Source organism: Coptis chinensis, chromosome 4, assembly GCF_015680905.1.
Source record: "Coptis chinensis isolate HL-2020 chromosome 4, ASM1568090v1, whole genome shotgun sequence".
In the NCBI taxonomy this organism is placed as follows: domain Eukaryota; kingdom Viridiplantae; phylum Streptophyta; class Magnoliopsida; order Ranunculales; family Ranunculaceae; genus Coptis; species Coptis chinensis.
In genome coordinates, this window is record NC_141459.1 from 56078002 (window position 1) to 56092191 (window position 14190).

Sequence of the window (14190 nt, forward strand, 5' to 3'; positions counted from 1 at the left end):
GACCTTTGAGTCTATTGGCAAGAAGTTTAGATATAATCTTGTACCCAAAATTACACAAGCTAATAGGTCTAAACTTGGAAGCATGATTTGGATTAGCAATCTTTGGAATCAAAGCTATGTAAGTCTCATTAAAAACAGGATTTAGGATACCAGAATTGAAGAAGTCTTGAACAAAGGCAGTCACAGAATGGCCTATGATGTCCCAGCATTTTTGGTAGAAGATCCCTTGAAACCATCATTTTAAGCTGCCCATTTTTTTTAACAGCCCATATATCCTCTTTGGTTGGGACAGCAGTGAGAATATCATTCTCTCTTGTAGTAACACAAGGTTGGAACAACCCCAGAATCTGCTCATTTCTCCCAAGGTGATCAGAAGTGAAGATCTCTTTAAAATATTGGTTTAAAGAGACCCTACTTCTGTTCTTCCCTCCTTCCAATCTCCATCATTGTTTTTAATTTTATCAATGGTGTATTTCCTTCTCCTGTAAATGGTGAAGAGATGGAAAAACTTGGTATTCCTACCTCCATCTTTAAGCCAAGAGTTAGAGGACTTTTGTCTCCAAAAATTCTCATCTTTTGTATACCAACCCAACAAATCTTCTTTCAGCACCTTAGCCTTATTGTAATTATCAATGCTAAAAGGTATAGCCAACACAAAATCCAGCTTAGCTTGTGTAGCTTTTATGTTGGTAAAAATGTTACCAAACACATACTTATTCCATATAGTAAGATCATGTTTAGTCTTATCCAGCTTATGTTTGAGGTTTCTATCAGGAAGCTCATGAATAATAGAGTTCCAGTCTTTCTCTATGACATCCATGCACTCCTCATTGTTAAACCACATATCAAAGAATTTAAAAGGTCTAGGAAGTTTTTCCTCCCTCTTAGCCAGATTAATGAATAAGGAGATGTGGTCAGAAGTAGCATTAGCAAAAGTTCTGATCTGGGCATTAGGGAAAGCTGCAAGCCAATCAGGCGTGGCCGGAGCTCTATCAAGCCTCTCCAGAACATGATCACTAGGCTTCCTATTATTACTACAAGTGTATTTTGGGCCTTTGAAGCCCAAATCCACTAATCCCAGATCATTAATCAAACTGTTGAATTCATTCATGCTTTTGGTAATTCTACTTCTGCCCCCAATCTTTTCATCTAGACTAGATATAGTATTAAAGTCCCCAAACAAGCACCAAGGGCCGGGAACCAGAGGGGCTACTTCCCTCAGTTCATTCCACACCTTATTCCTATTATGAGCAACTAGCTCATCATAAATAAACGAGAAAAACCACAGGTATTTATGAAAGTAATTTAAAATTTTACCTGTCACTTGGTTTCGTGAAGCCCCAAGGATCTCCAGCTCTACTCCTTCCTTCCACAAGATGGCCAATCCACCACTTAGGCCTATAGCTGGAACCGCAAAATGCCCACTGAACTTGATCTATTTTCCTAACTTAACTATTCCTTCCTTACTTGCCTTAGTTTCTACCAGACACACAATATCTACATCAAACTTCCCAATCAGGTCCTTTAGTTGATGAACTGCCGTGGTGGTACCTATCCCAAGCAATTCCAGGCGTGTATCGTCATGGAGAGAAAGGTAGCTGTGTAGGGACAGCCACTGTGAACCCTGGAGGAGAATTGTACAGACCCCCACTGTTTGCTACACCAGCACTCTCTTCAGAACTCTTGAAATCTCCTGAACTCTCTTCCCCCCTTTCTCCATTCCTTGTACTCCCTTGACCTTGCTCTTGACTACCATAGTTCTGGATCTTTTTCACCACTATGGAATCATCCATAGCTAGTGGTTCTGGTTGGAACTCGAAATCATCACTATCGTTTTCAAACCCAACCATGTCCTGGGCTTCATAATTTATCACTTCTTGTCCTAGATTCATAGCTGCATCTTGATCATCATAAATTTGTATTTCTTCCTCCATCTCCTCAGATTCATCAGTCTCTTCATACACTTCAGACTCTGTGTCCAATTCATCTAATTTCGTTGATGAGGGCTCTGGTGATGGTTCTGATGATGTAGCCATTCCATCATCTGTTGACGAACATTAGGATCCAGCTGAATCACTTGATATGGGTATGATGTTTGCCTCTGTTAGAATCAGTATATGACCCTCCCCTCTATTTCTCATATCATATGCTTGCCTCTTAGCCTGCTTTGATCTCTTTACAGATTTCTAATACTTCTACGCAGCCATCCACCCCCTCTAATATTTGCTATAATTAACTTTTCAAATTCTTCCGAGCACCCCTTTCTTTTTTCTCCAATTTGAACCACTCCCCTTGACAACTCTTCCTGACCTCTTCTATTAGCCACCCTACTTGCTTTGCCCTGCTTTTTCCTTTTTCCTCAAGAAACCATCGTCTTAACACCTCTACCACATGTTGCTTTGCTTTGGAACCGATATCCTGGTGTTGGATTTGGTAAGCTGGCCACAGCCATTTTGCTTGGTTGAATATCCTCAGCTATCGAGGCATCTTTCTTAGAACTAGACGAGAGTAGGTGTGTAGAGCGGTTGAGCCTACTACCTCTACTCCACGTAAATATCTCCTCATTCGATCCATCTCCTTGGGCCCAAGTCTTGATCAACACCCTGTCTCTTTGGCCCATCGGGACTATGGCCCAACTTCGATTTGGGTCTTCCTGTTCTTGTTCCTGACCCATAGGACTATCCGTTTCTTAGCCCATATATCCCATCCTACCATTTATCTCAAAACTTGTTGCTAATCCCCTATCTAGGTCCAGCCCTAGAACTCCAGGCCCATCTCGTCTATCTTTACTTAGATCAGGCCCATGTCCTCCTGTATTCATTGAGCCTCTAGACACCTGGCTAATAGCCGTTATAGATACTTCCAACTGATTTCTAGCCGTTGTAGCTCCCGTTATTTCTGTCATTTGGGTCTCAGTCCTGTTATCTGCCTCTGACTCATGTTGTTTGTCTCTATTTGCAGGTGTCCCCCCCCCCCTCCCATGAACTTGCTCCATCTTTCTTGTCTTGCTCGTATATTGTACCCCCTACCACCGTGAGAGGAGGCTGCCGGTGTCTCCTCGAACCTGAGTTTCTGTGGTGTACCAGATATGGTGATAGTCTGTTTCTTGGAGTATGCAATACCATTGAAAAATTTATTTGCTTTCATCTGACTTGTAAAGAAAGGTTTGATATTCTTAGGTGAGCCTCCACATTTTTATATGTTGTATATGTGTTGCTCTCGATCCGGCATGTGTATTGACCATGTCCGATGACTCCGCAGAAGTAACAGAATAGATCCAGTTTTTCATATTTGAATCGTACCTCAAAAATGTCTCATGTTTCCAGTCTCACCTTCTGATCTTTTGACAATCTTTCCTTGATGTCCAACTCAACTCTGATTCTGGCCACTGGTTGATTGAAATCCGGAGGGCATGAAAGGTCAGCTTCATAGACTGTACCCAGATCAACTTCTATCTTCCATACATTCGCTTTATTTATGCGTGCTTTTGGAAGATCCCATATCTAGACCCAAAATTTAACGAAATCGAAATTATACTCTTCCATTTTACTAGCTCCGATCCATTCCTTGATTGAGAAAATGTGTCCATACATCATCCATGAACCGTTTTCCAGTACATGTTTTCTTTCTGTATCCTCTTCAAAAGTGATCCGAACATGCTCCCTATCAATCAATTCCAAACAGACTTCTTTTTTTGTTTGCCACGTTCTATGTAGATCCTCACTTAACCCCTCCAGGTCTATATTGTGGCTTCCATACAACTTCCCCATTAGAGTGAGTTTCCCATTGAATTGTTCCTCTACATTGAATTGTTCCTCTATATTAAGACAATCTAGTTCTACCACTCTGTTTCTTAGCAAAGAATAATTTGAACATATCTTTTTGGAGCTCTTCTATTTTACTGCTTCCTTCAGTTACTACTGTCATATCTTGTTGGTTATTAATTTCTGTTTCCATGTTGTAAACTGGTTCCTTGAACCTCAGCCCCCTTGGACCAAACCGTGTACTTAAACTAAAAGGTTGTAGATCTTGAAACAAGAAAGAGAGATGAGAAGGAGTAGAAAGGAGAAGACAGACTCTAGAACCTAAGTTAAAAAGTCAGCAAGGAAGATGTTGGATTTTAGATTGCAACTCTGCTTTCACCCGCAGGAGAGGCCATTTCACTGATCAGGCACATAGCGATCGAGGATGACTTTACCATGAAAAAATAAGAGAAAGAATAAATTGCCTGCACAAACGCTATACACATTAAAATACATTGTTAAGTTTCAAACATCCCACATCATACTGTAACTCCAACATCATACTGTAACTTCAAATCCCGCAATCAATAAGCCGAAGCCAGTAGATGAATATCACCTATCTGGGCACTATATTAATTGGTCTATTCAACTTCTTTTTCAATTGGGAAATGGGACTTTTTTTTTCCAATTACCGTACTATCTATATCCTATCCATCTCTTACCATTCCTCTAAACACATTACAACATTACCAAAGAAATTATTCAGATTATAAAGTATGTGATCCCATAAAGTATTATACAAACTTCAGGAAAGGAGATTGCCAAAGTCACTTAATATACCGCTCAAGATATGAACATGATCTTGGTCGATTTGATTCGTATAATTATTTTGTACCGCAACAAGAAAGAGAAGTCACAGAATATCCTTTAAATGGTATGTCTTTTTAGTTATCATCTTCTAACTGAGAGATGATGCTGACAAACACTTGGAAGCCTTGGCATATATCAGAGAAAAGACAGTATTCATTCTTTGCATGGTATGTGGCCATTAATCCTGCACGCAGTACAAAAGGTTCCAGTCTTTACAATCAAAGCATAAATGAAGTTCAGACGTCTCAAAATAGAAAATCATGCTATACACCATTTAATATGCTTACAATCTTTTCCTAATTATTACTAGATACAAGGCAAGCAGCTTACGAAGAACTTTCTGTCAGAGATCGATATCAAGAAAATTGGGGAGTATCTCGCAGGATAAAGATGCTATGAAGAACATTTTGTGAAGTTGTGGATGTACCCATATAATTTAGTGTTGCAGACTAACTAAAGCAAGTACCTATAATATTACTATAACAACTGACGAGCATATACCTGCCAACATACAGTGTCTAAAAGAAGTAAGTTGTATGCAGTAATTTTATGAAAGTTCTTAAGCAAAAAGAAAAAAAGGCAGCTTCTGCAAAGATTGATCGAGTTTGTTTAGTCAGTGTTGGCACTGCCATTTAGTAAACATGCGAAACTGTAAACCTCAACCATTGAACGCTACATCGCTAAGTTGCTAACCCTAAGTTATGTTTGACGGGAACTTGCTAAATGTTTTGTCAGGCTATTACAGAATATGGACATATCAAAGCTCATATTCACTTAAAGAAGCACAATTACCTGCATTTCTAGCAAAGGAAAATGAAGCTTGCCCAATTTGGGATAACTTTGACACGAAGTTAAAATCCAAACCCCAGTGACCAAGTCAAGTCGAGGAAATTTTGACCAAATAAAGTTAACAAAGTAATTTGAGGACCAAAAACCAAGAGTGGTTCCCAAACTTTGCTTGGCTGGAGACATAACGACCAACCAAGTAAGGCACAGCTGAAAGTCAGCCTGCAAGGACTGTTATCATGACACTAAAAGTGCCACCTCAGCAACAGTCTGATTTTCCAGTCCACCATCCCTTGTACAGTGGCAATTATCAATAACTTGTATAAAGTTCCTCCATGCATTGGCCATGCTCAGGGGAGGTATTTAAAGAAGGAAAATGGGTTTTTGGTACTTAAAGTGATGCATGAGCATGGAAGTATATTTAATTAGTAGTTTAATTAAATTAGTAATAGGTTATTAGAGTTTCCTACTTGTTTTTGAACTGGGTTATTAGGTTATTTAGTAGTTTCTATTTTGGTTTCCTTTCAAAATTAGGAACAAAGATTATTATATAAAGGCATTTAGGCCTTCATTGTTAGATTGGTTATTATTGAATATTATTTCTTTCTTCATGTTTGAAGGTTTAAACCCTAGTTTTAGGTGTTTTTTTTATTAATCGTGATTGATGTTCAACCATTGTTGAAGCTTTTGCCAACAAGATACATCACAAAGAGAGGCTAGATAGAGAAGGAATCAAGCTTAAACCCGTCTAGTGTTTCATTTAAGAGAACCTGTGCGGAGATAAATTTGCACGAGTGAGAATTGAAATATAAGAATTAATTTTACTTTGGTCTTTTGTTACTTTAAAATTCCAAGTATTTACTTTCTGTTTTTCACTAGACTTGCCTTATCAAAACTAAAACCCGTCTTGTGTTTCCTTACAAAGACTCCCGAGACTCCAGGGGGAAAGAAATTCGTACATGTGAGAATTGGAAAAGAAGAATTTATTTTACTTTTGTGTTATTACTTTAACATTCCAAGTTTTTCCTTTCCCTTTTTCGATTGACTTGCCTTATCCTTACTGATGGAGGGCTAATAGCTCCCCACCCCGCCCAGTGGATGAACTTTTAAGACAAAGTGAGATACCCCACCAATATGTTTGCCTAAATTGTTCTAAGCAACTCCGACACAAGGACATAAGACCTTAAATGATAGTAATGTAGTTGGCATACTTATATATACCTACTAGCCTTATGCAACGTGCCAGGCACGTGGGAACAATCCCAAGATGGTGGGCCCCACCTCTTTTCTTATTTTTTAAAAATAAATTTATAATAGAAGTGAAATTACTATTTTGCCCCCCCATGTGTAAACCTTTCTCCCGACACAGGGGCCCACCGACACATTTGACAAAAAAAAAATTTAACTGCGAAATTACAGCTTTGCCCCTTCAAAAAAAAATATACTAAAACTGCGCCTGTGAAGTACATGAATTCACTGTTGCTAAGACCGAAGATTCTTATAAGTAGTTATATATACCATACAAATGACATAATATAAATATCTGGAGGATTGGAGGGTGATTTAGGAGTTGAGCTTGGTTCAGAGTGAGTGACAAAGAGATAGCGAGGTGAGAGTGAATTAAAGGGAACAAAGTTGGAAATGGAATGAAGTGTTATTAAATTATCCTACAGAACAATCTTGGAGGTGGATTAAAAGTTGATCAACTCTTATAAATTTAATACTCTCGACGCAATCTCACCAACTGGTTATCTCTTCAAGAAGGTCATCATCCATGCTTATGTGGGTCATTTGGCTTGAAAGTGGTCTACGGATCTTCAAAGACAAGTTTAGCAGTTTCCAAAAAGTTAGGTGTCTTATGTTCCTATTGTTAGAGGACTTAGACATGATGATTTGATGGCAAGATGGGAAGATACTATAATCTTCCATCTTGAAGATGGTTTTGTACTTCTGGGTCTGTTGTGTAAAATATCTCACACAACAGTTTCTATTAAAGGAGGGGTTCTAGGGACATATATTTCAAAAACACGTAAATAAACTCATGATTGTTAGAGCATTTCTAAGTTTTAGAATTGGCTAAGTTTTTGTACATATGATATTCAAACTACTTTAAACATTGTCACAAAAAATTATTCAAATCTGAAATTGTAACCCATCGAATGTTGTCAACAAATTAAGAATTGTGACCGTTCCATTTTCATGATTCTTGATACTACATTTGACAAGTTTAATTTATTATTATTATTATTATTATTTGTGATAATGTCTAGAATATTTAAGAGATCATATCTACAAAAAATTAGCCTAATCTATAACTTTTAAATGCCCTAAGGATTTTGAGTTTGTTTACGTGTTTTTATAAAATATGTCCCTAGAACACCTCCCTTATATTTATATAATTATTGCTTAAAGAAGAAATAAAGTAAGTTAGAGCCAATAACATTCCCTTTCCCTGACAGAATCAGCAACAACATTCAACACTTGAAAAACGACAAACGGATTACAGGATCTCATATAAACACACAAAAGCATTCTTCACTTTGAACTATCAATAACAAAGCAATGGAGTTATTTAAGAGAATCAACTTGTAAGTCCTCAAAGTAGGCTTTTCAAGTTCCCAAAAGATTTCAAGGTATGCTATGTAACAAGATTTGAAGATGCTCTAAAAACCTCATTTGAGTTATTTCAAACTTGTTACCTCAAAAGTCGAGGGTGCCAAAGAAGACTATTGCATTCTGATAAATGGATTAAGTATGGGCTAGGAATTACATATCAAGGGTGTGACAAGCTAAGCATCTAGTAATAACTACTTTATAATAAGCTAATACAACATCTTAAAAGGAGTATTATGAACAACATACCATAGCCTGCAGTTTGAACATCAAAACCTTCATCCTACAGCACAATAAGTGACAGGGTAAGAGTCAATTTCATGTCAGAGAGATCTGCAAGGTAAACTTCAAAGTAAGCTGACAAACTGACCTGCAATTCTCGAATCAACGGCAAACTGCCTGTAATCGAGTAGGGCTTCACATATCCAACCACATCCTTAGTTGCTTTGCATAACACATGGAAGCCACGTGAATCAAGATCACAAGCAACTCCAGACATCGGTGCCTCGCCATAACTAATTGAAATACTGAAAACAAACAAATGCATACTTGTAATTAGAAAGAATAAATACAGAGAACACTAGCACATAGCACTCATACAGAGTTCAACAGTTGTAATGACCCATGTTCATGGAAGCAATTGTTGTCTACTCCCACAAAGTGAGCATTTTTGCAATAAATTGGAAAGCAGAAAACGATCAACCTGTTATCAGTAAACAAATCAATGAAAGAGAATCACACCTTCCCCTGAGGTTTTCATCTGGGAGGACATATTTTGAAACTGGACCTCGCACATCGAGCTTCTCTATGTTTGTATTTATATCATCCACGTAGTTCGTTAACATCTTTGTCACATCTTCTATGCTGAAATGGAGTATCAAGTAAACAAGAGGAATCAGAACCTGAACTTACTTATTCTTATAGTGAGGGATATCTATGTTCTATTTTTCTTTTTTCCGTGGAACGTATATATATAAAACAAATGCGGAGCTGGAAACTTACTCGTAAAAAGGAGTTAACCTGCAGTGTATATTAGCAGAGTAAGACAGTCAGGCTTCGTTGTAAAAATTATAAACACAGTTTGTGGAGATTATAATAGCAAGACAAACCTGACATCTCCTGAAATTGTACATTCTCCTGGAATCTGATTGACCCCACCTCCTGGATCTGGCTCAACAAATAACCATGAAACGTTTATGCGAGGAGACCTGACAATTTATCTTGACTGATAAAAAATGTTTTTTAATCAATTCATATATTTATTAATCTTATAATCTAACAATGAGCTCATGAAGGTAAATTCCATAGACCATGTAGATACAAACTTACAACTCCACTGAGTTGGTTTGATTGTTGATGGTGTCGCGAATCCATAGACCTCTTCCTTTGGATGGGGAGGGAAGTCCCTGTAGAACCGGGACTGAATCTCTTTAAGTGCTTCCATAGCTAATTCCAAAGGATTTATTGCCTGCAGAAACACATCATAGACTTAAGCTCTCACTGCAAAGATTGAGGACAAGACACTATATCATTTTGTCAATTCTTCACCTGCAATGTAATATGGAGTATAGAGTCCTCGATTTCTCAGCTCTCTCTTCTTTTTCCTCTTTTTCTTTATACATTCAAGAATAATTGTGCTTCTAATACATGTAATTGTTTAATAAAATGGACCTCACTCCATAATTATATACTAACTTTAGGCGCTCAACAGATATGATGGCTCTACCAATATCATATTTCAAGAAAAGCTACAATGGAGATATTGAATATAAGTAATCTAATCAATTTGGTCATTTTTCCATTCAACATTTTAGTAACCCCGAAAAGAAAAAACTAAAAACAGAAAATAGAAATAAAATAAAATAAAAAGAAGGGAGGAAAGGTAATAACACGTTAGAAAAAGCTAAATTCTTTTGAAATGTTCTCCATCCTTTACAAACAGAGTAATATAACCTAACTGTGTTACATGTCGTGTACATAATCCTCATACACAGTGATTTGAACAGAAACAAGTATTCTCAAAAAATAAGAGAAAAACAGTACTTATCAAGAAGATCAAGCCTCGCATGGTCTTGAATCTGCTTAACTGAACAAGCACCTAAGTGCTGAATAAGATTTTGTATATTCAATACATGTTACTATTGATTTTTTTTTTCTTTTATGTATGCTGGAGGTGTATTTTGAGAGTTCTGCAGATGCAAGAAACTGATTGTTGTGCTGGACTCTATCCTCTTATGATAGGCAACAAAAGTAATTATGCAATGGAGACTGGAGTACCTTGTGTGCTAGACCACTATGGAAAAGCTTCCCTGTTGCATGAAGATTCCAAGATAACATACCACCTGTCCCAACACAAGGTTGTTTGTCGGCAGTATCAATCCAAAACCTGTGCAGAGAACACGACATCGCTAACGAATCTTAGTTCCATGAAAAGTAACTTTGCCTTTCTCTGATCCATTTCAATAGCCTAATATCACATGATGTGATCTACTTACAGAGGGCCTTTCTTAAGCTGGTTCAGCAATCCATCTTTGACAAGCATATCCACACCGATACCAGCAATCGAAGAGTTTTCTTCATTAGCTATAAAGACAGCAACAACAGTTGATTTCAATGTCGGTTTTGTTTCTCCTAGCCGCCTCATGAGCTCAGTTACAAGAGCAACATGCCCCAAACAATCAGTTGTTCCACGACCTTGAAGTTTGTCCCCATCAATACTAAGTGAGAAAGGATCAAAATCCTGCAGATAAGACATAACAATACAAAGGCTCCTATAAGACAAAACGTATAACGAGAACTTCAAACATGGCTTGCATGGGTTGCCATAATATTATCTGTCAGGGGGGCGAGGTGAGGTGAGGCAAAGCACAAGGCATTTACTAAACTAACGCCTTGGCGCTGCCTTAGGAAACCCTTTGAAAACTACTTGCAAGTATTTCATTAAAATGCCGCCTTGGCCGCTGGGGCTTGGACCACCTGAGCACCTCCTTTGACAACATAGCCAAAACAATTACTGAGAGTCTGAGACCATAACATAATGTTCTCAAATATCAGCTACCCTAATTAGAGTAAGTTACATCGCATGGAATTTCACTTATGCATTGTTATCTAAGCAGTTAACATGACCCCTAGAATGCAACCCACCCCTGCTTGGCTGCTCCTCATATAATGCATCTTCTTATGTTATGTGCACTCACGCCAGGTGCCAAGACCGTGTAAGCCATTAAGTTGTCATAGTGTTTGTACTTTTATACGCATGTGAAGAAATAACCAAGTCACACTGATTTTGCTTCTAAATAACACTCTTTCCTTTAGATAACACTACCATGTCTCTCTCCACTCATGACATGTTCTTTTTCTCTCATTCACAGTATAATGGTAGTAGGGGCAACTTAGGATCGGATCAAAGGCTTTTGGAAAAATTTCCAGTTTTTTTCGGGAGACAAAATCCTCTCCGGTTCCAATCCAATTATTTTCGGATTCGGCATTTCGGAAAATCCTTTTTTTCGCAACCATTTTGGACATGCTAATGAAATTCATTCAGCAACCATTTTGAACATGTTAATACATCCATTCAGCAACCATTTTGAACTTCTCAATGTATTGATTCGGTAAGAATTTTCAACATGTTATAACATTCATATTCATTTTGTCCAAAACAGGTACAACCCAAGTAACAGTCCAAACCAATTCATGAAGTAATAACTAAAACATAACATGAAAAGCTGGTCAAACTAGACTTAAATAATATCATGGCTTTTGATTTGGTTGTAAATTATTTGTGGTTATAAGTTCGTGTTAGTATATGACATGGAAAGTTAAGATGTGTATATGTTGCAACTTATAAGTCCACATGATTTCGTGAAAAATCGGAAATCGGATTGGATTTTGAAAACTCAATCCAATTCCGATCCGACTATTATTTTTCGGAAAATTCGGATATTGGATTTTCATATATCGAAACACAGATATTAGTGCCAAAATTCAGAAAATTATCGGACCAGTTTTCATAATTTCGTTAAAAAAAACAGCACCCATAAATGGTGGCAAAGTAGGTTACTATGTTCATTCGAAAGTTAAGCAACATGGACACTTCATATTCCTAATAAAATTCCATGTTGGACTCACTGACAGTCGTGTCGGGCACATAGATACATTGTGCATACGATTTCAACCTAGGGTTTCTTCCATACCCTAAAAGAATGAGAAAATAATCTACTAACATAGTTAGAAATCCATGATATGCCACTTTCATAGTTTATTTATTTGAAAGGAGGTGTTTTGTAAGGTCTTGAATCCAAGAATTAGCTGTGTAAGTAAAGAATAGCAACAATTTTCTTTTTAATTAGCTGTGTCCCCGTGTCCTATTCATATTGGTCACTGTGTTTGATACTCCGTATCGGTGTCAATGTGACTCACATACTTCAATAGTATGACCCTGACTGTAAAATTTGTTCAATATTCTAAATTATTAGATGCAAATAATAGTTTGTGCCACAACTTATAACAAGTTATCCATCAGATTTTCAATGTCAAATCATGAGCCAATCCCTAATCTGTTGCATTTACTTATTTATCAAAACAGGAACATGTGCCCAACAATTCTATATTCCAAAGTTTCCTCTATCATATCAAAATAAACACAAAAAACATACCCAGTCCTGAGGATTAGCAGTAACAACATCCATATGACAACCAACAAAGGAAACAATCTTTCCAGGAACAGTTCCAGGATACTCAACAATAAGATTCCCTCTGCCTTGGACGTAAGTAACATGGTTTACTATGAGGGGTCCACCAGAAGTAGTAGTGCTATAAGGAAGGAGAACATCTAACACATGTTTAGCAACTCTGTCTTCTTCTGGAATAAGTTCAGGTGGATTGTTTTGAACATATTTGGATTCTCCAATTAGTTTTGAAAGAAATGGGACGTATTTTTCTCTCTTTAGATCACCGATTGTTTCTTTTAATAATGAAGCCATTATAAATAATAATAACTTGCCCGTGTCGATTAGAACACATTTATATATCTACTAGAAAGATGTACCACGTACTATAGTATGCACGTGTTTCATATGCACACCTTTTGATTCCTCTTATTTCAGCCGCAATAGTCACACAGATTTTCGAATTAGAATATATTTTTATTGAAAATAAACCGAAATACGTTAATGAACAGCAATTATGGTGCATAAATACTTGAAAACTAAATGATCAAATTAAGATAGCCTCTTCACTTTGTGGTTTAGGATATTAATCCGTAATTTTCAAATGGAATTATCTTAAACTCAATCTAGTTTATATAATATTTTTATTAGATTTATGGTGATTTAGCGGTAAATCATCACCGCTCGGCTTACGTACTAATGTTTACAAATCCCTAAAACAGATTGATTGTTTCTATATCCTCAAAGAATACACTACTCCCATTTGAAAAGATTTATCACATGAACGTGTCCTATAAACGGGTGCTGTTATATTAAATTATTCTAAAAAATATTAGCAACTATGCATAGCTATGAGATATGAAAATTATATTAATTACTCATTTAAATTTCTTGCACCACTCTCTATAAAAAGGAAGCATCAAACCTTGATAAAACTCATCGACTTCTTTTTATTGTTTAGGTTTAACAATAGAAGTTTGATTGAAGTTTTGTGAGAATGTCCAATATGGCGAAGATAATATTGAAGTTACTTGAATAGCAAACAGACATTCCTAATCAAAATAAAAGAATTATGATAAACATTACTTAAAATGCAAAACTATATTTGTCGAGACATTTATTCCCCCTACATATAATCCAAATATGTTTTAGAGTTATTAGTTCAATGCATTTGCATCAAGTTTCTGATTTTCCATTAATTATTCTTTGATGTTAGTTTAATGTAGTACGTTGCATCCAGTTTTCAATTTCTCATTAATTATTCTTTGAGGTTAGTTCAATGTAGTTGTATCAAGTTTCCAATTTTCCGTTAATTATTATTTGAGGTTAGTTCAATGCAATTGTATCCACTTTATAATTTCCTACTAGTTATTCATTAAGGTTAATTCAGTACAGTTGCATCCAGTTTTCGATGTTTCGTTAATTAATATTTGAGATTTGTTCATTACATTTGCATCCAGTTTCTAATTCCCCGTTAATTATTTTTCTAGGTTAGTTCGATAGTTTATAAT

The 14190-nt window shown here is 36.6% G+C and overlaps 2 protein-coding genes across 2 annotated transcripts; both read right to left on the minus strand.

Moving 5' to 3' along the window:
* Positions 1 to 400: 400 nt before the first annotated feature.
* Positions 401 to 1111, minus strand: LOC147504081 (uncharacterized). The gene has a single exon (XM_086605059.1). It carries the CDS (start codon positions 1109 to 1111, stop codon positions 401 to 403), a length of 711 nt encoding a protein of 236 aa, XP_086461185.1.
* Positions 1112 to 4489: 3378 nt separating this feature from the next.
* Positions 4490 to 13013, minus strand: LOC147504082 (Peptidase M20/M25/M40 family protein). Its single transcript, XM_086557181.1, has 10 exons — positions 12668 to 13013; positions 10508 to 10752; positions 10290 to 10398; positions 9342 to 9480; positions 9122 to 9179; positions 9015 to 9032; positions 8754 to 8876; positions 8383 to 8539; positions 8262 to 8295; positions 4490 to 4797 (listed from the first exon to the last, which is right to left on the minus strand). Exons 1-10 carry the CDS (start codon positions 12992 to 12994, stop codon positions 4688 to 4690), a joined length of 1320 nt encoding a protein of 439 aa, XP_086413307.1. The 5' UTR covers positions 12995 to 13013; the 3' UTR covers positions 4490 to 4687.
* Positions 13014 to 14190: the final 1177 nt, after the last annotated feature.

Coding starts and splice junctions, on each gene's coding strand:
- LOC147504082 (XM_086557181.1), bottom strand. CDS start 12,994: ATGGCTTCATTATTAAAAGAAACAATCGGTGATCTAAAGAGAGAAAAA. Junction 10,753..12,667: donor CTGCTAATCCTCAGGACTGG/GTATGTTTTTTG, acceptor TCTTATCTGCAG/GATTTTGATCCTTTCTCACT. Junction 8,540..8,753: donor GATGAAAACCTCAGGGGAAG/GTGTGATTCTCT, acceptor GTTTGTTTTCAG/TATTTCAATTAGTTATGGCG.
- LOC147504081 (XM_086605059.1), bottom strand. CDS start 1,111: ATGAATGAATTCAACAGTTTGATTAATGATCTGGGATTAGTGGATTTG.